Below are 27,555 nucleotides of genomic sequence, written 5' to 3' on the forward strand. Positions count from 1 at the left end.
AATCTCGAAAGCATTACGGATATGATAGATAAACTCCAGTGGAAGGCTCTGCAAGAGAGACGCTCAGTAGCTCGGTTCGGGCTTCTGTTGAAGTTTCGAGAACATACCTTCACCGAGCAGTCAAGCTGTATATTGATCCCTCCTACGTATATCTCACTAAGAGACCACGAGGGTAAAATCAGAGAGATTAGACCCCACACAGAGGCATACCGACAATCTTTCTTTCCAAGAACAGTGCGAGACTGGAATAGAAGGGAGGACAGATAGAGGTACTCAATGTACCCTCCGCCACACACTGTCAGGTGGCTTGCGGAGTATGGATGTAGATGTAGTTGTAGAACAGTTTTTTTTTTTTTGCTTGGCATTTACAGCCTACTGGAGAGGTGGGAGAAATGTATAAATAGCAATCGAGATTATTTTGAATAAAATATTGTTTAGCAGTTTCAAACAACAGATGTGTAATTATTGCACTCAAATTCCGGTTTCATGCTTCTACACCTGGTACACAACAGCCGCTTCAGCGCTGGCGAAATAGGGCAGTGTATAGTCCGCACAGGATAAGATGGCGGATGTGCAGTGACCAATTTCCGTCTAAAGCGCAGAGCAAGTTCGTTATGTTCGTCCGCTTTCGGCCGGTCAGCGACGCACTGCGACGACAGAATCGAGGCGCGCACCCTGCATTCTTTTGCGAACGAAGCCATTCTGTAAAAAATTTCATTTCTATGTTACGTATAGCTTTATATGTCAGCTTTATGATGATTTGCCCATCATTTCATACTGGTCGTAGTTATTTGTTATTTGCATTTAAGTAGGACACTACACGCAATTGGAAAAAGTTTGAAATGAAAAATAGGGGTCGCTATGATTTTGCGTTTGGTACATATTAAACAATATGTTGTTGCGTATGAAATTTAGCTAACATCTTGAAATTATCTTCAGACTTGGGTGAAGGCCTCAATCTGTCACCAATCTGAAGAAAACTGATGTGATGTAGCACACTCATTTACGGTCTCACGTGCCAGCGATAAAGCGAGAATGAAGTATCCACAACATCCCTATTATTTTATAAACTGTTTGAGACATCGAAATGAGATTTTTGCGAATGACAGCATGAAAAAAGGAAAGTATGTTGCCATGTTGCTAGTATGCGAAAATTCATTATTTGTCATGTTATTCTACTAACTAGAGACTTTTTAGATGAAAGAATGTAATTTTTAAGGGCCCTCGATAGCCGGTGAAACAAGAAATTCTGCGAGTTTCAAATGGTTCAAATGGCTCTAAGCACTATGGGACTTGAATGCTCACCTGCATGTTTGGGTATGGAGGGACTCCACTTAATATTTACAAAAAATATGAATGTAAGCTTCAGATTAGAATGACACTTTCCCTTCAGCACTTGGCATTTCCCCTACAGCAGCAGCCCGCAATCCCCACCTACCTCACTCTTGCAGTACCAATTGCGCTACTACCGGTCACGTTATTCCGTGCACACCCTACATCTTGACCGAACGCTATATAGTTGATGCTCCGGTATTTCCATGGCTGTGGGACATGTCGATTAAAAATAAAATCCGTACTTATTTAAAAAAAAAAAATCCATTCCTACAGAACTTCAGACGTGTCCAAGGAAAGTACAGGGTCTGATCAGAAGTATCTGGACACTCCCATGTAATATGGAACTGACCACTAGCAGTCACAAGAGGCAAACCCGCCTGTATAAAACGAAGCGAACAGTACTGTGTTCTCAATGGAGAAGCAGTAACGGCAAAATGTGTCGCCCAGGAGACTTGGAATGTGGACTACTCATTGGATGTTAACTGAGTAACGTATCCACCAGGGACCTTTCAAACCTTCTAAAGCTGCCTGAGTCGACTGTTGATTCAAATGGCTCTGAGCACTATGGAACTTAACTTCAGAGGTCATCAGTCCCCTAGAACTTTTGTTGTTGTGGTCTTCAGTCCTGAGACTGGTTTGATGCAGCTCTCAATGCTACTCTATCCTGTGCAAGCTTCTTCATCTCCCAGTACCTACTGCAACCTACATCCCTCTGAATCTGCTTAGTGTATTCATCTCTTGGTCGCCCTCTACGATTTTTACTCTCCATGCTGCCCTCCAATGCTAAATTTGTGATCCCTTGATGCCTCACAACATGTCCTACCAAACGACCCCTTCTTCTAGTCAAATTGTGCCACAAACTCCTCTCCAATTCTGTTCAATACCTCCTCATTAGTTATGTGATCTACCCATATCATCTTCAGCATTCTTCTGTAGCACCACATTTCGAAAGCTTCTATTCTCTTCTTGCCCAAACTATTTATCGTCCATGTTTCACTTCCATACATGGCTACACTCCATACAGATACTTTCAGAAACGACTTCCTGACACTTAAATCTATACTCGATGTTAACAAATTTCTCTTCTTCAGAAACACTTTTCTTGCCATTGCCAGTATACATTTTATATCCTCTCTACTTCGACCATCATCAGTTATTTTGCTCCCCAAATAGCAAAACTCCTTTACAATTTAAGTGTCTCATTTCCTAATCTAATTCCCTCAGCGTCACCCGACTTAATTCGACTACATTCTATTATCCTCGTCTTGCTTTTGTTGACTTTCATCTTATATCCTCCTTCCAGGACACTATCTATTCCGTTCAGCTGCTCCTCCAGGTCCTTTGCTGTCTTTGACAGAATTACAATGTCATCGGCGAACCTCAAAGTTTTTATTTCTTCTCCATGGATTTTAATACCTACTCAGAATTTTGCTTGCTGAATATACAGATTGAATAACATCGGGGACAGGCTACAACCCTGTCTCACTCCCTTCCCAACCACTGCTCCCCTTTCATGTCCCTCGACTCTTATAACTGCCTTCTGGTTTCTGTACAAATTGTAAATAGCCTTTCGCTCCCTGTATTTTACCCCTGCCACCTTCAGAATTTGAAAGAGAGTATTCCAGTCAACATTGTCAAAAGCTTTCTCTAAGTCTACAAACGCTAGAAACGTAGGTTTGTCATTCCTTAATCTAGCTTCTAAGATAAGTCGTAGGGTCAGTATTGCCTCACGTGTTCCAATCTTTCTACGGAATCCAAACTGATCTTCCCCGAGGTCGGCTTCTACTAGTTTTTCCATTCGTCTGTAAAGAATTCGCGTTAGTATTTTGCAGCCGTGACTTATTAAACTGATAGTTCGGTAATTTTCACATTTGTCAACACCTAGAACTTAGAACTTCTTAAACCTAACTAACCTAAGGACATCACACACATCCATGCCCGAGGCAGAATTCGAACCTGCGACCGTAGCGGTCGCGCGGTTCCAGACTCTAGGTTCTAGAACCGCTCGGCCACTTCGGCCGGCGAGTCGACTGTTGGTTTCGTGACTGTGAATTGGAAACGTCTTGGAACAACCACACCTAAACCAAAGTCTGCCTGACTTCGTGTACTGACAGGCAAGGACCTTCGAACGTTGCAGAGTGTAGTTGCAAAAAATTTCCTGAAATCATCGGAAGGAATCACTCGTGAGTTCAAAAGTGCTACCAGCAGACGAACTAGCATAATGGCTACGTGTAAGCAGTTAAAAAGAAAGGAGTGCAATGGTCAAGCGGCTTATCATAACCTACACATTTCTGTGGTCCTTACTGCGCAACGCTTTAGGTGGTGTAAAGTGAGACGCCATTGCACAGTGAATGGCTGGGAGCGTGTCGTTCGGAGTGATGGACTGCGCCTTGCCGTGTGGCAAACCGATGGGGGGGGGGTCTACATTTGGCGATTGCCTGGAGATCGTCGCCTGCCATTGCGTGTAGTGCCGACAGTGAATTGCGGAAGAGATGGCGTTAAGGAATGGGGATGTTTTTCTTGCTTAGAGTGTGGTCCCCTCATTGAACTTAATAAAACGCTATATGCACAAGGATAAGGACACGTTTTTCAGTATTGTGTACTGTGCATTATAGAGGAGCCTTTCGGAGCCGTTCTACATCTACATCTACATCTATACTCCACAAGCCAACTGACGGTGTGTGGCGGAGGGTACTTTGAGTACCTCTATCTGTTCTCCCTTCTATTCCAGTTTCGTATTGTTCTTGGAAAGAAAGATTGTCGGTATGCCTCTGTGTGGGCTCTAATCTCTCTGATTTTACCCTCATGGTCGCTTCGAGAGATGTACGTAGGAGGGAGCAATGTACTGCTTGACTCCTCGGTGAAGGTATGTTCTCGAAACTTCAACAAAAGCCTGTGCCGAGCTATTGAGCGTCCCTCTTGCAGAGTCTTCCACTGGAGTTTATCTATCATATCCGTAGCGCTTTCGCGATTACTAAATGATACTGTAGCGAAGCGCACTGCTCTCCGTTGGATCTTCTCTATCTTTTCTATCAACCCTATCTGGTACGGATCCCACACTAGTGAGCAATTTTCAAGCCGTGGGCGAACAAGTGTACTGTAACCTACTTCCTTTGTTTTCGGATTGCATTTCTTAGGATTCTTCCAATGAATCTCAGTCTGGCATCTGCTTTACCGACGATCAACTTTATATGATCATTCCATTTTAAATCACTCCTAATGCCTACTCCCAGACAATTTATGGAATTAACTGCTTCCAGTTGCTGACCTGCTATATCACAGCTAAATGATAAAGGATCTTTCTTTCTATATATTCGCAGCACATTACACTTGTCTACATTGAGTTTCAATTGCCATTCCCAGCACCATGCGTCAATTCGTTGCAGATCCTCCTGCATTTCGGTACAATTTTCCATTGTTACAACCTCTCGATATACCTCAGCATCATCCGCAAAAAGCCTCTCTGAGCTTCCGATGTTGTCCACAAGGTCATTTATGTATATTGTGAACAGCAACGGTCCTACACCACTCTCCTGCGGCACACCTGAAATCCCCCTTACTTTGGAAGACTTCTCTCCATTGAGAATGACATGCTTCTTTCTGTTATCTAGGAACTCTTCAGTCCAATCACACAGTTGGTCTGATAGTCCATATGCTCTTACTTTGTTCATTAAACGACTGTTGATCATTTATATCAGAATGACAATCTACACTGCCATAAAACAGCATCTTTAAGGCAGTGGTTTATGGACAATAACGTTCCCATAATGGACTGGCCTGTCCAGTGTCCTGACCTGGACATTTGGGATGAGTAAGAAAGTCAGCTTCCCTCAGACCCCAGAATGCAACATTACTGTCTTTTCTGGTTGCATCACCTTAGGGAGAATGGCTTGCAATTCCCCCATAGAATTGAGATTCCTCAGTGAAAGTGTCCCCAGGAGAGTTCAAGCCATCATAAAGGCGAAGGGTAGTTAGTTGCTTGGTCGATTTGGGGGAGGGGACCAAACAGCGATGTCATCGGTCCCATCGGATTGGGGAAGGATGGGGAAGGATGGCGGCCATGCCCTCCCGAAGGAATCATCTCGGCATTTAGGGAAATCACGTAAAAGCTAAATCACGGAAAACCTAAATCAGGATGGTCGGACGTGGGTTAGCCGTCGTCCTGAATGCGGCGAAGGATGGACACAGCCTAGCTTAAAGTCCACTAACAGACGACCAGGTGACTTCAATCAGATAGTATATGTTGGCTGCTTTACAGTTCCTGTTGTCTATTAATAACCTGGCAGGCAACATTATGTTAACCTCCACAAATACTCTGACATGTGTTAGAACAATTTAAAATGGTGGAGATTAGCAACTTGCTTTAAGTGTCCAGAAATGTAAATACTGGCACTTCACAAAGCTCGAAAAAGCAGTATAAAGGATTAATTGAAACAATTATGTCTTCTTGTTTTTCCTGGCCCTTACCCCGTATCCTCATAGGGTCAGCATTGGGAACTAGCCACGTGTTTGCTATAGTCGGACCCTTCACTGATATGCAAGCTGGGGACAGAATCAAGGTGTTATGCAAATCACACCCAATGGATTTATGTAAAATCTACACAAGGTGTGTAGCGCAATCTTATACAGGCCATGATACAAATCTTACGTAGATTGACTAGCCTCTCATGTAGTTTATTTATTAAATTAACTGATCAAAGTTCCCTTCCAAAACTCATGACCGGAAAGCATTCTGGTGAGTTCTATTCTTTAACAGATAAATGCCATCCTAAAAATTTCAGTTACATTTATTTCCTTTAAATGGAACACAAAACTGATCCTGAATTTGTACAAGGAACAATCATGTACATGAACGTAAATCAAACCTGTAAATAGTCCTCACTTGATAGAGAACCAAGTACAAACGACACTGCATGGAATCTAATGTGCTTCTCTACTACAAGAAAAGAGAAAAAAGAGAACAGGTGAAATGTATAATATCGATAAACAAGTACGTTATCGGATGCTTTATCACGATATGACCTAAGAAGGCAAAGTGGTCCTATGGACGCAACTGCTGAAAAATCTCAATCCGAATTTTGGACGGCTGAAAAATTAATTGAAACCCTGCAGGCAGGAGCTGCGTATAGCACCGACAGTACGGTGCAAGGCAGTAAGCCGATGTTGGCTGCTACTTGTGGTCTGCACTGCTGCATGGCGATTGCCTCCGCCTTGGAGATCTGTCTAAGCGCGAGCGCGAAAAAACTCTGTTTGTGCGGGTGGCGGGACAAGTGAAACTGCAAATGAAATTAATCTGCCGCAAGGGCCCCAGAGTACACCACTGAGTCTTACGGCGGCCAGAAAACAACACTTCAAATTCTCTTCTGCCACGCGCCCAGACAGCGACTGCTCCACTATTACAGAACTCACACAATCGCCCCCGATTAACAAAGCTTTCATTAATTATGGCCTTACGACGGATTCGTCTAGACTCCCCCCCCCCCCCCCCACTACTATTCTCCGTCAACCTAGGCGCCAACACCTTTCCTTTCCACCAAATCCCAACTGTGGAAATGAGCGCTTGGCAGCTCGTCTCCAATGTGAAATGAACAGAATTCTGATATGCATGCATCCTACTCCCAATCATGTACATGCTGGGACATAGGATCTGATCGCCTACTTTCCATGACAGTGTAATACAGCTGCAAAATGACATTAATCTGTATGTATACAAATTCATATTTTAGAAATGCAAGATAGGCTGATTTGATGGATCTTAATAACGGCATGTAGAGGCCAGAGGGCCTACCATCTTGCATTAGCCCCTTTTTCCTGGCTTTTATCCCATATCCTCACAGGTCGGGCATGTTAAAAGACTTGGCACTCACTGTTTGTGCTATAGCGTTGTCGGATACCCTTCCTGATGCCAGCGAGCCTCCCCAATTCTTGGATGTGGTTTGCTGAAGCGCACGGCAATTCGGTTGTGTCAAAACAATTGTGAGAGAAAATCTCTTTTATATTCTTCCACTCTAAATAATACATAATAGTGTGAGTTCTTGTGTATTGTCTAGTCTGCTTGTTTGTGTCAAAACAATTACTAGTGTCAATCTCTTTTATATTCTACCGCTACTAAATAATACACGATAGTGAAAGTTCTTGTGTATCATCTAGTCTGCTTTTGTGTGCCATTTGATAATGAACATATATATTTATACAGACCTGCAAAGTTCTTTTTGGTGGAATGTCTTGTAAGTAAGTTTGTTATTGTTCAAAACTTACAATTTCAGTTCCATAATTTTAAAATGACTGATAAATTATACATTATTTGTAGCGAAATAAAGTCCGAAACAGCTGGTTACTTGTAGGAAATGAAATTGTAATATGATCCACAGATCCACCTAAGGATGAGGATGCGAGTCCCCAAAACGCGCCATGGAGAAAATAAAAATGACTGACATATATGATTGTGTTAATTTATCCTTTACTTAATAAAAGATGTTAGTTTAGTAAAAGATGTTATGGACAGAAAGGAGAACGGTGCTTCCATTATAGAAGAATTTAAAATCACAAGAAGTTTATCTTCCTGTGTCAGTCAAGGATACTTGCAGTTCCTTGGGAACATTTTGAGAAGGGAAGGGGGTAATTTTCTTTTTTAGAAATTATAAAAATTTATCTGGAGAATTAAGGTTTTATCAAACGTGAAATATTTTCCAAGGTGCAACATGCTAATGTGGCTGGAAACAAATTACTATTCTATTAAATTTTAAAAGTGTTACAATCGAGAAACTCTTGTCAATATTATATGCAGTCGTCTGTCTCTCACAGTGTTACTGTACTACACATCAGTAATCAGTGATCGAAATCAAATTAAGAAGAAGTATTATAAAAAAAACAGTTATACGGTAAATGCATTTTTAAACTGAAGCTGTTGGAAACTAACAAAAATTTCCATTTTGAAAACAGGAAAAATTTTAAAGACATTAACGAAATTCAGTTGGTCTGCAGGTATCACATGTCCCATGGTAAAAGACCTTCATCCGCTTCAAGGTACACGATGGTGGTCTACAAATGCTACACGAAACTCAATCTTATTTCTTGCAACAAGAAAAATGAAGAAAATGATGGAAACTTATCGCGATCTCTTGTGCGCATTCACTCGTGGTCACTAGCCTGAAGCACTGACCAATAAAAATCATGTGTTCTGGTGTACAGTATTCTCTGGGCTGGGTACAACACACTTCCAGACAATATCAACGAGTCATCATTGCAGTCAGTGAACTCATAGAAATGCCTGGGTGTTGCAGCTTGCAGGAATATGTGACTGAATAAATCGTAGGCTCAGTCGTAGGTAGACTTCGGTTCATTGGTAGGATACTGTAAAAATTCAATGAGTCCACAACGGAGATGGCTTACAAAGCATTCGTGTGACTCAGCCTATAATAATGCTCAAGAGTGTGGAAACCGCACCAGATAGTACGGACAAGGGATACAGAATCAAAACAATTTGGAATATTATTACAAGGGAGACAGGACAACCAAGAGTACAGGATGACGGCATCACCATCAAAGCAAATGGAAACTTGATAAACAACTAGCCGGAAGTCGAAAATATTTTGAATAATCATTTTTTTAAATATTGTAGAGAAAATAGAATCTAAATGTTCATCAGATGAAGCAAGGCAGTTAATGGAAGAGGCCTTACCCACACTATTTGATACAATTAAAATTCCACCCACCTCTCCATCTGAAATCAGGAAGATAATAAACTCTCTCAAGAATAAAAGCTCACATGAGATTGATGGCATTTCTAACAGGATAATAAAAGCTTATTCCCAAGAAATAAGTGGGATTCTTAAAATAAAGTTGTAGCAAAATGTCAGTTTGGTTTCCAGAAGGGTTTTTCAACGGAAAATGCTGTATATACTTTCACTAATGAAATATTAAATGCTCTGAGTAACCGGAAGTCACCCGTTGGGATTTTTTGTCATCTATCAAAGGGTTTTGATAGTGTAAATCATGGAATACTTCTAGATAAGCTCAAGTACTGTGGTATGAATGGGACAGTGCTCAAATGGTTTAAATCATATCTAACTGGCAGAGTGCAGAAAGTTGAAATAAACAGTTCGCATAGTATGCAAAAAACTGGTGATTTCTCAAACTGGGCGGCAATCAAGAATGGGGTGCCGCAAGGTTCGTCTTGGGTCCTCTGCTGTTCTTAATATATATTAATGACTTGCCATTCTATATTCACGAAGATGCAAAGCTGGTACTTTTTGCCGATGATACAAGTATAGCTATCACACCTGACAGACAAGAATTAACTGGTGAAATTGTAAACGATGTTTTTCAGAAAATCATTAAGTGGTTCTCTGCAAATGGGCTCTCATTGAACTTTGACAAAACACAGTATATACAGTTCCACTTCGATCAGAAATCGGTAGCTAAGGTAGAATATTCTAAATTTCTGGGTGTCTGCATTGATGAGGGGTTGAACTGGAAAAAACACACTGAGGATCTGCTGAAACGTTTGAGTTTAGCTACTTATGCTATTAGGGACATTGCAAATTTTACATCTGAGTAAATTAGCTTACCACGCTTATTTTCATTCTCTGCTTTCGTATGGTATCATATTCTGGGGTAACTCATCATTGAGTAAAAGAGTGTTCATTGCAGAAAAACGTGTAATCAGAATAATTGCTGGAGCTCATCCAAGATCATCCTGCAGACACTTATTTAAAGAGCTAGAAATCTTCACTGTAGCCTCACAATACATATATATACTTATGAAATTTGTTATTAACAATCTGAACGAATTCAAAAGTAATAGCAGTGTACATGGCTACAACACTAGGAGAAAGGATGATCTTCACTACTCAAGGTTAAATCTAACTTTGGCTCAGAAGGGGGTAAATTATGCTGCCACAAAAGTCTTTGGTCACTTACCTAATAGCATCAAAAGTCTGACAGATAGCCATATAGCATTTAAAAGGAAATTAAAAGAATTTCTTAATGGCAACTCCTTCTACTCATTAGATGAATTTTTGGATATAGTAAGTGGGTAATTCCCCAAACTCCACAAAAAAAATTATTGAGTGTCATGTAATATTTTGTCTAATGTAATATCTTGTACAGACACCTTTAATTAACCTGACACGTTCCACATCATTACAAAGTGTCGTATTCATGATCTATGGAACAAGTACTAATCTAATCTCTGAACACTCACAAATAGTGGCCATAAAGTTTTTTGACACATGCAAGAGCATGAGTGAGATGCTGAAGAACACAACATGGCAGTCATTTGAAGACATATCCCAACTATTTTGTGAAATCCACCTATTTAAAAAGTTACAAGAACCAGCATTAAGTGAGGAATCTAGGAATACAAGATGCAACAATAAAGTAATGAGACAGATTTTGTTTGCAAGATGTGGCAACTCTGCAGGCTTGCTTAGGCACAATATCTTTGACCTTGGTCTATAAGCTGCTTCTAGTCCAAGCGGCACATCGATGCAATTGCTCAGTCGTGAGTTGTGCTGTAATAAGTTAACACGTGTTTGTGTCTCTCGTCATGGAAGTGGAACCGCATAATATTGCACAATGGCATGCCATTCTTTTTGCGTTAAATTGGTTGAAAACGCCACGGCAACTTACAGTAAACTTCAGAAGGCTTTTGAAGAGGAGGTTATGTCAAGAGCTCAAGTTTTTCGTTGGCATAAAATGTTTAGTGAAGGCAGAACGAATGTTGAAGATGAAGACCGCAGTGGACGACCATCAACCTCATGGACGGATGTCACTTCGCCAGGGTGCGTGAACTCGTACGATCTGATCGAAAATTATCCGTGAAAATGATTGCAGAAGAACTGAATATCAACTGAGAAACAGTTCGTCTAATAATAACTGAAGATCTTGGTACGAGAAAGATTTGTGCAAAAATAGTCCCCAAAAATATCACACCACAACAGCGAGATACACGGAAAAATGTGGCAGCCGATCTGTTAGAGCAAACGGAAATCAGTCTAGAATTGTTGCAACGTCTTATCACTGGTGATGAAAGTTGGTTTTTTCAGTACGATCCAGAGACAAAACGCCAAAGTTCGCAATGGTGCTCAAAGGGATCACCCAGACCAGGAAAAGCTCGCATGTCATAGTCAAAAGTGAAATGCATGCTTGTGTGCTTTTTTTAATTCCAAGGGAATTGTTCATAAAGAGTGGGTGCCTCCTGGACAAACAGTTAACTAATGTTAATACAACGAAATTTTAGAAAGATGTCGTAAAAGAGTTCTTCGTGTCCGTGCCAAGATTGCTGATAATTGGATTCTGCATCACGATAATGCGCCATCCCATACTGCTCTGTCAGTACAGAAATATTTAACCTCAAAACAAATTTCAGTACTACCACAGCCACCTTATTCACCAGATATCGCTTTTTTCTATTTCAAAGAGTCAAAACGGCGGTCAAGGGACACCATTTTCAAACAACACAAGATGTCCAAAAAGCTGTGACGAGGGTCTTGACTAAAACGGTAAGCAACATTTTTTTCACATCTGTCTAATTACTTTATTGTCACACCTCGTATACTACAACCCCGTAAATACCGCTCACGCAGTAACGGCGAAGAGCAGTTTACACCAATTGCAGTGTGCATACGGCATTGAAGCAATAATTCTTCCCGTCTTCCATACACGAATGGAACGGTATGAAGCCCTAGCAATTTGTAAGATGGAAAAAACCGTCTTCTATGCGCTTCACAGTGGCTTGCAGAGTATAGAAGCAGGTATACATGAAGAATGATGTGAGTACGTGATGGCTACTAGGCGTGTCTAACGTTAGTGGAATTTTTCAGGTAGGGTTCTCAACACGGCATGTCCAGAGGTTCAATTGTTTCACTAGTGCATCATTCGAAGACTTGATAGCAAGTCTTCGAATGATGCACTCGTGAAAAGATTTAATAAACGACATCCAGGGATTTATGGCGCTATAAGACATCATCGTTTACTTGGAGAGATGTATGTGGGACCAGAAGATGGCATAGTGGAATGCCGGAACTAGTAGCCTTCAAAATAAAATAACATCTCAGTTACATGGCTGTTGGAGAATTTCATTGATATTGACAATTAAGATCCCACACACTGTTGACTGTAGTGTAATGACTGTAGAACGACGCTACGAAACCGGGACAGCAGTGTGACAGGTAAAGTAGGCACAAGCCCTTCCAGGACTAGTCACGAGGAGATCGTAGGATTGTTCGACTGCCTATTACGAGTAGATGGATGACAAGAGATGAAATCCGAGCAGAGGTCATAAGAAGAATGTCTGCGAACCGTCAGGGGGAGTTTACTGGAAGCGCGGTTAAGATCTCTGACATGGTTCACTGGAACAGAGATTACTGGTGAGCCAGCGTGTCGGCGCGAATCTCTCTGGTTTTATCTTCATGGTCTTTTAGCGGTATACACGCAGCAGGAACCCATATATTTGTTGACTCTTCTAGGAAAGTACGGTCTCGGAACGTTAACAGTAAACCACATCGCGATGCGGAACGCCTCTCTTGTGGTGTCTGCCAGTGGAGTTGATAGATTATCTGAGTGACACTTTCGTGCTTATAAAATGATCCTGTAACGAAAAGAGCTGCTCTTCTTTGGATCTTCTCCGCTTTAGAGAAAACTGTCTTATTTGGTACGGATCCCATATTGACGAGCAATCCTCAAGGATAGGTCGGACTGTAACGTCGCGAGTCAATACGTGATAACTGCTTTGCAGAACAGCCTATAGCATTGGAGCCGTTGGCTGTGAAGGAGACAGCCAGTTCTGTCAGTTAATATGTCTTAACAATGATTCATTCGCACCTGTCGCTATGCTAGCCGTGGGAAGCGGTATCCGTGTCACTTCGAGTGACTGAATATTCAAACCCTAAGAATCTAAATAAAATATGTTAAATATGATTTAATATTATTTAAGGTCGATACACTGCTTTTTGTTATTAAAGAGAATATGGTATAAAAATTTCAGCCTTCTATCTGTTATAGTTCGGAGCTAGAGGAAATTACCTAAAACATCCCAAAATAATAAAAGACAAACTGTTATTAAACAGTTTGTCTTTTATTATAATTTGAAATCATTACTGGAGTTCACAAAATGTCAGGTCAATTTATTGGGATTTTCATATTAAAAACGTTAACTACTTCTCATTTTCTGGGGATAGTGATTGGCGAAGGACAGTTTTGGCGTGAGAATGATCTCGAACGATTGTTCTGATTGGCTGGTCATTTTGATCAACTAATCAGAGTTTAGCAGTTCCCGCATACTGCCAGGTAGTTATAGGCGGTGGAAGGAGCAGCATGCAGGAATCGATAGTCAGCTATTGGACGTGCAGGTCATGTTGATCGTTTCAGTCTTCATTATGTGTAATATGAAGAAGTAATTAATTGGTTTCTCGCGTCCAGATTGTGTTGTGTGTTGCGGTGAAAGCAGTTGCATTTACGGACAGTTTGGTGAAAATTGGAAGTTTTGGAACTGTTTTGTTGGAAAGACAATCGCATGTGAACTTTTGGTCTGTGTGTAAGAAATCCGCGTGGCATGTTCTGTTCTCATATATGGAATATTTGGCGAGCAGTTTCTGTTAAAGAAATCCACTGAAAAGGACCGAATGTGAAACTCTCTATTAGCAGCAGAACTTTGACTGTAAGATCTTGTAATCATTCTGGGACGGACTTAGGTAAAATTCTGGCTGCCTTGTGTATGTACTGGGTTGCATGAACTGTGAACTGGGGACAATGATGTTGTTTGCTAATTACATGTGGGCTGATGGCAGGTTTTTTCATTTGAGCTAAAGGAAATAAAAAGACTTGTATTATAAATTTGATATTTTACTGAAGGAAAGAAGCAACCCTTCCGCCCGAACATTATTATAAGGAATTTACAGGATAGCTGGATACTAGAGTTTACGCGGACTTTGCTACGTAAGTATCGGCGACGTTTTCATCAATGCTGCTGTTACGCCGTCTGAACAGTACATACGTATACAGAGAAACGAGATGGTGAACTGACGCCGTACTGAGGTAGGTGGAACTTTTGCATTGAACAGAGCAACGAACGAGCAAACTTTTATGAACCGCCCCGCCGCATGACTACGGTTTTATAAGATCCTTTGTTCAAGGACTACAGTGCCCGAGGATTCTAACACTGATTATCAGTCTCGCATCTACCTTTCCTGCGATTAATGTAAACGTCGTTCCTCTACACATGGCTCCGTACGCATAGTCCTAAATATTTCATGGCAATAACTGCTTCCAGTGATTGATCTTCAATCGCATACTCATACGACAATGCGTCTTTCTACGTGTACGCAATACGTTTTATTTGCCTATGTTGATGGTCCATTGCCACTCACTACACCTAATGTCGATCCTCTGCAGGTATTCCTGCATTTAGTTACAATCTACTACCGCTGCAACTTTTTCTACATACAACAGCAATCGCGAAAAGCGTCATAGAACTTCCGATGTTGCCTCCTATATCGTTTGGCAGTTATGGAACGTATTGTTTAATAGGTTCCTTTTAAATGCCATTTTAAATAACTTCGATTTAAGAATCCTTTTAATCTTCCTGAGCAATGTATTGTACAATTTTATTCCTTCGTGAAAAACGTTGTCCTGAGTTTTATGTTTATTGTATCTTGGTAAATGTAAGATGAGTCTTTATCTTGTTCCGTGGACATATACAGGGGTGTTTCTGCAGAAATTATCAAGATTATTTTTGATGCGCGTAACTGATTGGCGAGTGAAATCACATGCTGTAAGTGGAGATCGTGATGATGATATTATGATGATAATACCTCCGAAGTAGCACTGAAAGACCTGAGTCGAAACAAGGCCCCGGAAGTAGACAACATTCCATTAGAACTACTGACGGCCTTGGGAGAGCCAGTCCTGACAAAACTCTACCATCTGGCGAGCAAGATGTGTGAGACAGGCGAAATACCCTCAGACTTCAAGAAGAATATAATAATTCCAATCCCAAAGAAAGCAGGTGTTGACAGATGTGAAAAATACCGAACTATCAGTTTAATAAGTCACGGATGCAAAATACTAACACGAATTCTTTGCAGACGAATGGAAAAACTGGTAGAAGCTGACCCCGGGGAAGATCAATTTGGTTTCCGTAGAAATACAGGAACACATGAGGCAACACTGACCCTACGACTTATCTTAGAAGCTAGATTAAGGAAAGGCAAACCTTCGTTTCTAGCATTTGTATACTTAGAGAAAGCTTTTGACAATGTTGACTGGAATACTCTCTTTCAAATTCAGAAGGTGGCAGGGGTAAAATACAGGGAGCGAAAGGCTATTTACAATTTGTACAGAAACCAGATGGCTGTTATAAGAGTCGAGGGGCATGAAAGGGAAGCAGTGGTTGGGAAAGGAGTGAGACAGGGTTGTAGCCTCTCCCCGATGTTATTCAATCTGTATATTGAGCAAGCAGTGAAGGAAACAAAAAAAAATTCGGAGTAGATATTAAAATCCATGGAGAAGAAATAAAAACTTTGAGGTTCGCCGATGACATTGTAATTCTGTCAGAGACAGCAAAGGACTTGGAAAAGCAGTTGAACGGAATGGGTAGTGTCTTGAAAGGAGGGTATAAGATGAACATCAAGAGAAGCAAAACGAGGATAATGGAATGTAGTTGAATTAATCAGATTGGGAAATGAGACGCTTAAAGTAGTAAAGGATTTTTGCTATTTGGGGAGCAAAATAACTGATGATGGTCGAAGTAGAGAGGATATATAATGTAGACTGCCAATGGCAAGGAAAGCGTTCCTGAAGAAGAGAAATTTGTTAACATCGAGTATAGATTAAGTGTCAGGAAGTCGTTTCTGAAAGTATTTGTGTGGAGTGTAGCCATGTATGGAAGTGAAACATAGACGATAACTAGTTTGGACAAGAAGAGAGTAGAAGCTTTCGAAATGTGGTGCTACAGAAGAATGCGGAAGATTAGATGGGTAGATCACATAACTAATGAGGAGATATTGAATAGAATTGGGGAGAAGAGAAATTTGTGGCACAAATTGACTAGAAGAAGGGATCGGTTGGCAGGACATGTTCTGAGGCATCAAGGGATCACCAATTTAGTATTGGAGGGCAGCTTCGAGGGTAAAAATCGTAGAGGGAGACCAAGAGATGAATACACTAAGCAGATTCACAAGGATGTAGGTTGCAGTAAATACTGGGAGATGAAGAAGCGTGCATAGAGTAGCATGGAGAGCTGCATCAAACCAGTCTCTGGACTGAAGACCACAACAACAACAACAACAACAACATGAAACTTCCTGGCAGATTAAAACTGTGTGTCGGACCGAGACTCGAACTCGGGACCTTTGCCTTTCGCAGGCAAGTCTCGGTCCGGCACGCAGTTTTAATCTGCCAGGAAGTTTCATATCAGAGCACACTCCACTGCAGAGTGAAAATCTCATTCTGGAAACAACATTTTCGTAAAGACAATCTTTGCACATCTATAAACTGTAGCTGATGTTGTGTGGACTATCTGTTCTGTCTTAATTTGTCTAAGGATGGCTTGCGCTCTACAACGACCTATCAGATAAATACTCTAGGACATCAGTACTGTATACTGAGCGATGCAGTTCAGTGGTTAGCACACTGGACTAGCATTCCGGAGGGCGACGGTTCAAATCCGCGTCCGGCCATCCTGATTTAGGTTTCGCGCGATTTTCCTAAATCGCTTCAGGCAAATCTCGCGGTGGTTCCTTTGAAATGGCACGGCCGGCTTCGTTCCCCATCCTTTTCTAATCCGATGGGACCGATGACCTCGCTGTTTGGTCCCCTCCCCCAACCCAGCCAACTATCAATACTGTATATTTCAGTTTTAATATGTCTGTGCTCCTTCAAGTAGCGATGGATATTGCACAGATTTGCATGTGATATCTGAAAACAAATAAATCATTATTATCTGTTCAATTTTAATCGATAATAGCTTAGAAGTTTAACACAATAAAGGAAGTCTAGCAGGTGTAATTTTCCTCCTAGAGTCTCCACCAATGGTAAGTTTCTTGCTAATTTTAAGTGAAGCTGCCCTAAAACATTATTTCGAATCTTTCGCTTTAGATTTTCAACTTTTCTCTTCGATCTCCTGTGCTTCAGTTTCAGATTCTGTGACGTTACCCCGTAAAAAAGTTCGGCAGTCCAATAACCGCCATAGAGCAGTAATCTGAATGGGATTGACATTTGAGAGCGAAGGTGTCAACGTATCCTCCATCTTCAGAAGAGAGGTAGTATAGTGAAAATTTCTATGCCAAAAGTGCCAATGCAGTTAAAAAGAAAGGGGTATACAGATTTCGAGGTCCCGTATGGAATTCCTTTACAAGATTCGTTTGGAGTGGTAACTTGATAACAAATTGGCTGAAAGAAGAGTGTGTTATTGGATAAACAGAGACTGAGTCAGGTGGCTCAATGGTTGACCGTTCCTCCTTCAACGTCGTCTCAACTGATTTCTTCCCCAGTGTTTTACTGGAGTAGAGAGCCGTCTCAAATGAAGTCCAACGTCGACAGTACGTTAAACTGTAACCGGCGCTCCCTAAATTCCACCCCCTATCACAGACAGCGTGTGGCACTAACCTTTCTCCAAACGTGAGCAGCTTCGCCAGCTGCTCCCCGTTTGCGGCCAGCATGATGTAGGCGTCGCAGCCATCGTGTTTTACCTGGTTCAGGACTGGTCCCCCATTGAAATCCCACTCAGACAACTCCTCGTTCTCTTCGACCAGCACCTGCAAGCAATACGTGTTTATTGGAGGAAGATTCAGCAAAATTGTATTACAAGATGCGAGAGCAAACCATTTTTCCTAACCTTGTAATAAGGCAGGCTCCTTATTTTCTTGAAGAATGGATATGTAAATACATCCTGGTACAACGGATCGGTCAGTATGGCCAAGCAGTTGAGATCACCGGCCAGGGGAGTCGTAATGGCGACGAGAAGCTTGTCAAGGCCTCCAGCCTCTGTCCGTTCCCTCAGAATGCGGGTCATGCGGGACGACCTGCAACAGGAGGCACTCATGCACATTCTGAGAGTTTAGGACTACTGCAAACTTGCAAATCTGAAGGTAGCAGGGGTAAAATACAGGGAGCGAGAGGCTATTTACAATTTGTACAGAAACCAGATGGCTGTTATAAGAGTCGAGGGACATGAAAGGGAAGCAGTCGTTGGGAAGGGAGTGAGACAGGGTCGTAGCCTCTACCCGATGTTATTCAATCTGCATATTGAGCAAGCAATAAAGGAAACAAAAGAAAAATTCGGAGTAGGTATTAAAATCCATGGAGAAGAAATAAAAACTTTAAGGCTCGCCGATGACACTGTAATTCTGTCAGAGACAGCAAAGGACTTGGAAGAGCAGTTGAACGGAATGGACAGTGTCTAGAAAGGAGGATATAAGATGAACATCAAGAAAAGCAAAACGAGGATAATTTAATGTAGTCGAGTTAACTCGGGTGATGCTGAAGGAATTAGATTAGGGAATGAGACACTTAAAGTAGTAAAGGAGTTTTGCTATTTGGGGAGCAAAATAACTGATGCTGGTCCAAGTAGAGAGGATATAAAATGTAGACTGGCAATGGCAAGGAAAGCGTTTCTGAAGAAGAGAAATTTGTTAACATCGAGTATAGATTTAAGTGTCAGGAAGTCGTTTCTGAGAGTGTTTGTATGGAGTGTAGCCATGTATGGAATTGAAACATGGACGATAAATAGTTCGGACAAGAAGACAATAGAAGCTTTCGAAATGTGGTGCTACAGAAGAATGCTGAAGATTAGATGGGTAGATCACATAACTAATGAGGAGGTATTGAATAGAAATGGGGAGAAGAGGAGTTTGTGGCACAACTCGGCTAGAAGAAGGGATCGGCTGGTACGACATGTTCTGAGGCATCAAGGTATTACCAACTTAGTATTGGAGGGCAGCTTGGAGGGTAAAAATCTTAGAGGGAGACCAAGAGATGAATACACTAAGCAGATTCAGAAGGATGTAGGCTGCAGTACGTACTGGGAGATGAAGCAGCTTGCACAGGATAAAGTAGCATGGAGAGCTGCATCAAACCAGTCTCTGGACTCAAGACCACAACAACAACATTATGAGAGGCTGTAAAATGATAACCGAACACCCGCTTCAATGGGCCATGGAATGATTCAATTCGAAAGTGATCACCACACGTGTTGAGACAGTTATTCCACCGGGTTCGAGACGACCAGTTTCTGGTTCGTAGAACTCAGTCTGTCGCTAACGGGTGAACAAGCACACCCTCTCGTGCACTTCTTCGTCCGACTGAAACCGACGTCCACGTATGTCTTTCTTCAGGTCACAAAAGATATGAAAGTTAGGCGGTGAAAGATCCGGACTGTGCGGAGGACGTCGCAGTATTTCTCAAACAGGCATCCGACTGCCAGTGTGGGGCGGGCGCTGTCGTGGACCAGGGAATGATTCCGACCGAGAGCGTTCCGACAGCCCTAGATTAAACGGCACAGCCGACATTGGAAACATCCCACATCTCCCCAGTCAAAGAAATCCAAATCTGCTCACACAAGTTCCGTATAATTCGTCCGACAGCAAAGGCCCTCTGGTCGTCGTCTTCCTCGAGCGTGGAATCACAATCAGTGCGCAGCGCTGTGAAGACACTGCAGAAACTGCGACGCGGCATAAAGTCGAAACGCCCAGGAATACTGACGGACGAAATCATTCTGTTGCACGATAGCGCCCGTCCCCACACACTGCCAATCGGACGAAGGCTGCGTTTCGGAGATTTTTCACCGTGGGAGTATCACATCTATCGCGACATGAAGGAAAACGTGCGTGAACGTCGGTTTTCATTTCACTGCTCCTTATAAACAACTTGCGAGAGAATACTAGGTAAGATCTTCTCAACCGATCATATCTGTTCGGCTGCAATCCAGATGACTGAATACGTCCAATAGCACTGTTATCAGGTCAGTCAAATGGTTCAAATGGCTCTGAGCACTATGGGACTTAACGTCTGAGGTCATCAGTCCCCTAGAACTTAGAAATACTTAAACCTAACTAACCTAAGGACATCACACATCCATGCCCGAGAAAGGATTCGAACCTGCGACCGTAGCGGTCACGCGGTTACAGACTGTAGCGCCTATAACTGCTCGGCCACCCCGGCCGGCCAGGTCAGTCATCCTAAATATTGCGTCAAAAAATCTGACGGTAACCTTGTTTTTTCTTACCCATATTGGGCGCCAAATGTTTGATCTGAAATCACGCTCGGCGTCAAAAATGTTCTGTCTATTGTGGCCTCTTTCATACAGCTATACCTTATTCTGATTTAATTAAATGCACGTTGAGATTAGAAACTGTAGGATGATTATCTGCAGGCTTAGTTTATGCTTAAGAGGTTCAATTAATTTAAAACTTAATCTCGTGCTGTTGTCAATAAATCATGGTTTCACTTGCATGGCCTTATTATGCATTATGTCCAGGCCTGCCAGTTCGTGATATACAGAGTGATCCAGCTGCCCCTACCGATGACATTTTATGCAACTCGCAGTGTTATATATAGCTTCAATAAACCACGCGCGATATTTCCATACGCTCTCGCTCGCTACGCACGAAGTATTAGTCATAGAGAAAAAAAATGAACTGGAACTTTTTATAGGAAATTTAATGTAGTTAAACTTTGTACTGCGATATTTCTTTGCTGACGGCTGGGGTTTTGGGGTTATTCGTGAAAAACATACAAAAGTGAGATCAAACGCACCTCCATCCCCACACACTCATCCCTCACTGTCAGAATTTCTAGTATGTTGTGCGTGAAACTCCCTCCCACAGATGTACAAAAATTTTCGAATACACGAATTGTTCCAGATATTAGACCTTTTTTGGTCTCTGTTCATCGGCGTATTACGCTACCGGCATAGTAGGCTATATTTCGTTAACATTATTAATTTAAACATGCCCGAGAGGGTACTGAAAGAAAAACCCCTTTATAAACGTTACGCTACATCCACATCTACGTCTGCGTGATTATTCTGCTATGCACAATAAAGTGCCTGGCAGAGGGTACAATGAACCACTTTCAAGTTCTCTCTCTCTCTCTCTACCGTTCCACTCTCTCTCACTAAAACTAATTGCACTAAAACTAATTACGTTGACAGTTCGATCCAAGGTTAATCCTCTCAAGCACAGTAGTTTCGTAGTCAGAAGGCCCAACGAATAGAACAATGTAATAGTTTATTTTATGCTGTTAAAATTCCCAAATTTGTCAGACAAAATTTATACAAAGTCAGTTTTATACTTTGTAAGTGCTCGGCCAACCCGATGGCTTACTAAGGCCAGTCAATGAAAACCAAAAAAGGTAGCATGTGGGAAATAATTCGTAAAATTGCAAATTTTTGTACGGTAATAGAAGGGAGTGCCATGAACAACATACTAGAAATCTTGAGCGGTGGCGACAGGTGGGGAGTTGAGGTTCTTTTTAATGTCACTTTTGTATGTTTTTATGAATGACTTGAAAACTACGACCTGTAGCGAGAACGCATTCCACTACAAAATTTAACTACATTAAATTTCCTACAAAAGCTCTTATTCATTGTCCTGTAGGACTAATCGTTTTCGCGTAGCGAGCGAGAGAATATGAAAGTTTCGCGCTTGTTTTGTGAAGGACAGATATACACTGAAGAGCCAAAGAAACTGGTATACCTGCGTAATACCGTGTAGGGCCACTGCGAGCACGCAGAAGTGTCGCAACACGACGTGGCATGGACTCGACTAATGTCGGAAGTAGTGCTGAGGGGAACTGACACCATGAATCCCGCAGGGCTGTCCATAAATCCGTAGGAGTACGAGATGGTGGAGATCTCTTCTGAACAGTACGATACAAGGCATCCCAGATATGCTCAACAATGTTCATTTCCGAGGGGTTTGGTGGCCATCGGAAGTGTTCGAACTCAGAAGAGTATTCCTGGAGCCACTCTGTAGCAATTCTGGACGTGTGGGCTGTCGCATTGTCCTGCTGGAATTGCCCAAGTCAATCGGAATACACAATCGACACGAATGGATGCAGGTGATCACACAGTATGCTTATGTTCGTGTCACTTGTCAGAGTCGTATCTAGACATAACAGGAGTCCCATATCACTCTAGCTGCACACGCCCCACACCATTACAGAGCCTCTACCAACAGTCCCCTCCTGATATGCAGGGTCCACGGATTCATGAGGTTGTCCCCATACCTGTACACGTCCATTCGCTCGATACAATTTTAAAAGAGACTCGTCCGACCAGGCAACATGTTTCCAGTCATCAATAGTCCAATGTCGGTGTCGACGGCCCAGACGAGGCGCAAAGCTTTGCGTCGTGCAGTCATCAAGGGTAATAAAGGGTACACAAGTTGGCCTTCGCTCCGAAAACAAATATCGATTATGTTTCGTTGAATGGTTTGCACGCTGACACTTGTTGATGAGCTATCACTGAAATCTGCAGCAATTTGGAGAAGGGTTGCACTTCTATCTCGTTGAGCGATTCTCTTCATTCGTCGTTGGTCCCGTTCTTGCAGAATCTTCTTCCGGCCGCGGCGATGTCGGAGATTTGATGTTTTACCGGATTCCTGATATTCACGGTACACTCTGAAATGGTCTTACGGAAAAATCGCCACTTCATCGGCACGTCGGAGATGCTGTGTCGCATCGCTCGTGCGCTGACTGTAACATCACGTTCAAACTCACTTAAATCTTGATAACCTGCCATTGTAGCAGCAGTAACCGATCTAAAAACTGTGCCAGACACTTGTCTGACACAGGCGTTGCCGACCGCACTGCCGTCTTCTGCCTGTTTACATATCTCTGCATTTGAATACACATACCTATACAAGTTTCCTTGGCGCTTCACTTTATCACTGCGTGTTGCATAACACGACATCGTTAGGGGCCGCTGAATCACCGTGTATATACGAGGTAATAATCTTGCAGGCCTGGACATTATGCATAATAAGGCCGTACAAATGAAAGAATGATTTATTGACTGTATGACGAGATTCAATTTGAATCAGTTCGGTTGCAGGTTTGTTTGACCCATGGGAGAACGCCACAGCGATCTGAAAGGAAGATTTGGTTTAACATTCCGTCGACATCGAGGTAATTAGAGACGGAGAACATGCTCGGATTGTGTCAAGGATGGGGAAGGAAACTGGTCGTGCAGTTTCAAAGGAACCATCCCGGAATTTGCGTGGACTGATGTAGAAAAATCACAGGAAACCTAAATCTGGATGGCCGGACGCTGGTTTGAGCCGTCGTCCTCACGAATGCAAGTTGCACCACCTCGCTCGGTGTGACCTGAACAACCTGATTTGGCAGTACAGCAGGATGTGAGTGAGGGTAGACGAGACTATCTAAGCAGAAGAAAGTTAAATGGAAGTGGACCTGGAAATACGTGGTAGTGGCACGTAGGTGAAAGTTGGAAGGAGTAGCCAGTGTGATTTCGGGAGGGATACGGGATCACTCAAGGTAATGGATGTCTTTAAGGACAGTTGTGACATATCGTTATGGGGTGACGGTTGGACGAAGGTAGTTGTTAAGATCGAGTGGTTTGTCCGTGGGGCGAACGTGGACAATCATTCCGGGTTTTGTGGGAGGAAGTTTAACCTTGCGCTTGTAGCAGTATATGGGTAATATAAGCTGCAGTTGCTACGTTGGGATGGAGGCTGTACTTAAGAAGTCAGTCCTGTCGTATTTAATTGTTATTTGCATTCCCCCGCCCCTGTCCTAGGGAAGAGAGAATAGCAACGGTCATGTTCTCACTCTTCGTCTTTTGGTTAAAAGAATAAAAAAACACATAATAATGAAGGACGTGAGTAAATAGTAATTACATGAGTTTGATGAGTTGAAACTGAAATGAGTGTTCCTGGTAACATTTTCTATCTGAGGGATTTGGATGCAGATCTGATTGGAAAAGAAGCTGTATAATAACGGATTTGGTATGAGTACTGGGGAGAGTCTAGAGACGGAATGTAGATGTTGGGAAGGGGGTAGTATTGCAGTTATTCGGGTCAAAGGTGGAAAGTAGTCTTCATAGAGTTGATGCATCTTAGGAACAATTTCGTAGTCCAGGAAGGAGAACTGGTTGAAATTACCGTGAGAAGGGACATCGGGTGTCTGAGGATGCAATAAAGTGAGACGAGTTGATAGAGTCGAGTCAGCAGGCAAGGTTCTCAATCATGTGAGCCCACTTCGAGGGATACATAGGATTTACAAAAGTGTTACAGGTGTCCGAAGGGACGTGGAAATTTTTGAGGTGTGGTAGAAAGGCGCACAATAATTTTGCTCCTAGTGGTAGCTAAAAGCAATGGCGCCTTTGAGAACGTAAAGTATCAATACTTTTCGTCCAATGCCGCGTCCCTAATGACAGTAACGAGTCAGTTCCTATCACAATTTCTTTCGTTTGTCTGGACTGCCAACGCCAACCATAGACTAAAGAGAAAAATATGCGTCGTGAAAAAATTGTTCGTTCAACAAATATTTCATCTAGAAACAAATCGTGGGCGCTACACTTGCTTAGGAAAAGTGCCAAACGCGCATGAAAAGACTCAGAATAAAACTTCCTGGCAGATTAAAATTGTGTGCCGGGCCAAGACTCGAACTCGGGACCTTTCCCTTTCGCACTCTACATCTGAGCTACCCAAGCTCTCCTGCGAACCTTCGCAGGAGAGCTTCTGTAAAGTTTGGAAGGTAGGAGACGAGGTGCTGGCAGAAGTGAAACTGTGAGGACGGGACGTGAGTCGTCCTTGGCTAGCTCAGATAGTTCCCGCCACGGCCGCCCTCTGTAATAAAAAAACTACGTAAAGGAAACAACGATCAACTTGAACGGATGTGTTGTGACGTCCGCCCAGACCAAACGCAACGAACAATACCGATAAAAAAGATGGTAGAGCACTTGCCCACGAAAGGCAAAGGTCCCGAGTTCGAGTCCCGGTCCGGGACACAGTTTTAACATGCCAGGTAGTTTCATATCAGCGCACACTCCGCTGCAGAGTGAAAATCTCATTCTCGAAACTTAGAATAGTAAGTTCCACGTTATTATGCACGGCAGAACGTTTACTAAATGCTGCACAACACGTAAAAGTGACACAGACACATGACACTATTTTCCAACATTGCCACCAACTCTGTATGAACAAAGGCCGGAACGTTCTATCAGTTGTTCAATTCCTAGACAATAGAAATTCGCTCCTGGGTCACAGAGCAATTCGCGAACCGCTGTGGGGACGTCCTTATCATTGTAAAATCTCTTGCCTCATTCGACTGCCTGGACATTGTGGTTGATGTCGATGGCCCTCCTTTCCGATCAGCATCACCGGGGTATGTATAACCTTAGTCAAATTTCTGGCGCTGTTTCACAACTGTTCGACGCATCATTGCATTTGACCAACATACTGCCAGAATTACACAGTGAGTCTGTATGCAATTTAAACGCTGTGGACCCAAGAATCGTTCTGTCCCGTGTACTTCAACTTTGGATTGTATTTCCAGTTGCTGTGCCGTTTCACTCCCACACTGTGAAGCATCTGTTACACGTATCGCTGCATAACGGTGTCTGCAGGAAAATGCGGAACATGTACCTTATGAGCAAACTAGGCTGACACTCCGCAGTGACTGATGGAGCGACCGTAAAGGCATTTCCCATCTACAGCATCTCGCATCGGGCATCGTGCCGAGTGTCAACTTAGTTTGCGCGAATTATTCTCTTCAGAAGATGTGCCACTCTTGTTGCGCGACGCTCTTAGCGTTGATGATGTTTGGATTGCGGGGCGCTCAACTGAGCGGTCATCAGCGCCCGTACAAAGTACCGATTTTTACACAGTCAAATCTAGCCACTATCACGAATGATGATGATGATGATGATGATGAAATGATGAGGACAACACAAATACCCAGTCCCCGGGAAAAGAAAATCCCCAACCCCGTCGGAATCGAACTCAGGACCCCGTGATCTAGAGGCAGCAACGCTAGCCACTAGACGCTCTTAGCGTGGGCCGACATGCCTAATTCTCTTTCTGAAGTATCTGCATATTTGATCGACAGCTTCTTTGGTTCCAAAACGCACCAACTTACATGTTGGGCAGCCGCCTAAGACGCTGAATACCGTCCGGCAGAGTTTCGTTGCCAGTGATGGAGAGGCACGTGTGGGCGACACTGCAGACGAGTAGCAGCGACGGCCAGGCGGTGTTCCCGGCCATGTCTGGTCGCACTGTCGCTGAGCTCACATGCGGATCTGCCTCTCTTAATAATGCAGCGGACATGGCGGCCTGACATTTACCCCTCTAAAATAGTCAGCACCGCAATTAAGCGCGCGTGTCCAGCTAAGTGGCCCGCTCTGCGTGACCGGCCGTTCCGTTTTCACTTCCCTCTAAAGAAGAAAACAGCCTTTACCACTTTCTTGGAACTCTTCGTGGAGGACCACTACTAATCTGAGGCTATGTTGAAGCACCGTGTCTTCACAGATCACTGATATTTTCATATGACTAGTATCGCCTATTGTCGAAATTCCACCAATCGTGTTTACAAAGTAACGAAATCCACTTCCTTTATTTAATGAACTGGAATTTATTCGTATGCAGATTCTAATTTCTTAATTGAACAAGTGAAGATACACTACTGGCCATTAAAATTGCTGCACCACGAAGATGACGTACTACGGACACGAAATTTAACCGACAGGAAGAAGATGCTGTGATATGCAAATGATTAGCTTTTCAGAGCATTCACACGACGCTGACGCCGGTAGCGACACCTACAATGTGCTGACATGAGGAAAGTTTCCAACCGATTTCTCATACAGAAACAGCAGCTGACCGGCGTTGCCTGGTGAAGTGTTGTTGTGATGCCTCGTGTAGGGAGAAGAAAAGCGTACCATCATATTTCCGACTTTGATAAAGGTCGGATTGTAGCCTATCGCGATTTCGGTTTATCGTATCGCGACATTGCTGCTCGCGTTGGTTGAAATCCAATGACTGTTGGCAGAATATGGAATCGGTGGGTTCAGGAGGGTAACACGGAACGCCGTGCTGGATCCCAACGGCCTCGTATCACTAGCAGTCGAGATGACAGGCATCTTATCCGCATGGCTGTAACGGATCGTGCACCCACGTCTCGATCCCTGAGTCAACAGATGGGGACGTTTGCAAGACAACAACCATCTGCACGAACAGTTCGACGACGTTTGCAGCAGCA

General features: G+C 42.8%; 1 protein-coding gene across 1 annotated transcript in view; it reads right to left on the reverse strand.

Annotated features, from left to right (window-relative positions):
* Positions 1-26,561, reverse strand: part of LOC124623707 — a 148,415-nt gene extending 121,854 nt beyond the window's left edge. The window contains exons 1-3 of the mRNA XM_047149060.1: positions 26,437-26,561; positions 18,173-18,359; positions 17,944-18,092 (exon numbers count right to left, since the gene is read on the reverse strand). Of these exons, the coding sequence (XP_047005016.1) occupies positions 17,944-18,092; positions 18,173-18,359; positions 26,437-26,561 (461 nt within the window). The remainder of the gene's footprint in view (positions 1-17,943; positions 18,093-18,172; positions 18,360-26,436) is intronic.
* Positions 26,562-27,555: the final 994 nt, after the last annotated feature.

The sequence above is a fragment of the Schistocerca americana genome, chromosome 1 (assembly GCF_021461395.2).
Source record: "Schistocerca americana isolate TAMUIC-IGC-003095 chromosome 1, iqSchAmer2.1, whole genome shotgun sequence".
Taxonomy (NCBI): domain Eukaryota; kingdom Metazoa; phylum Arthropoda; class Insecta; order Orthoptera; family Acrididae; genus Schistocerca; species Schistocerca americana.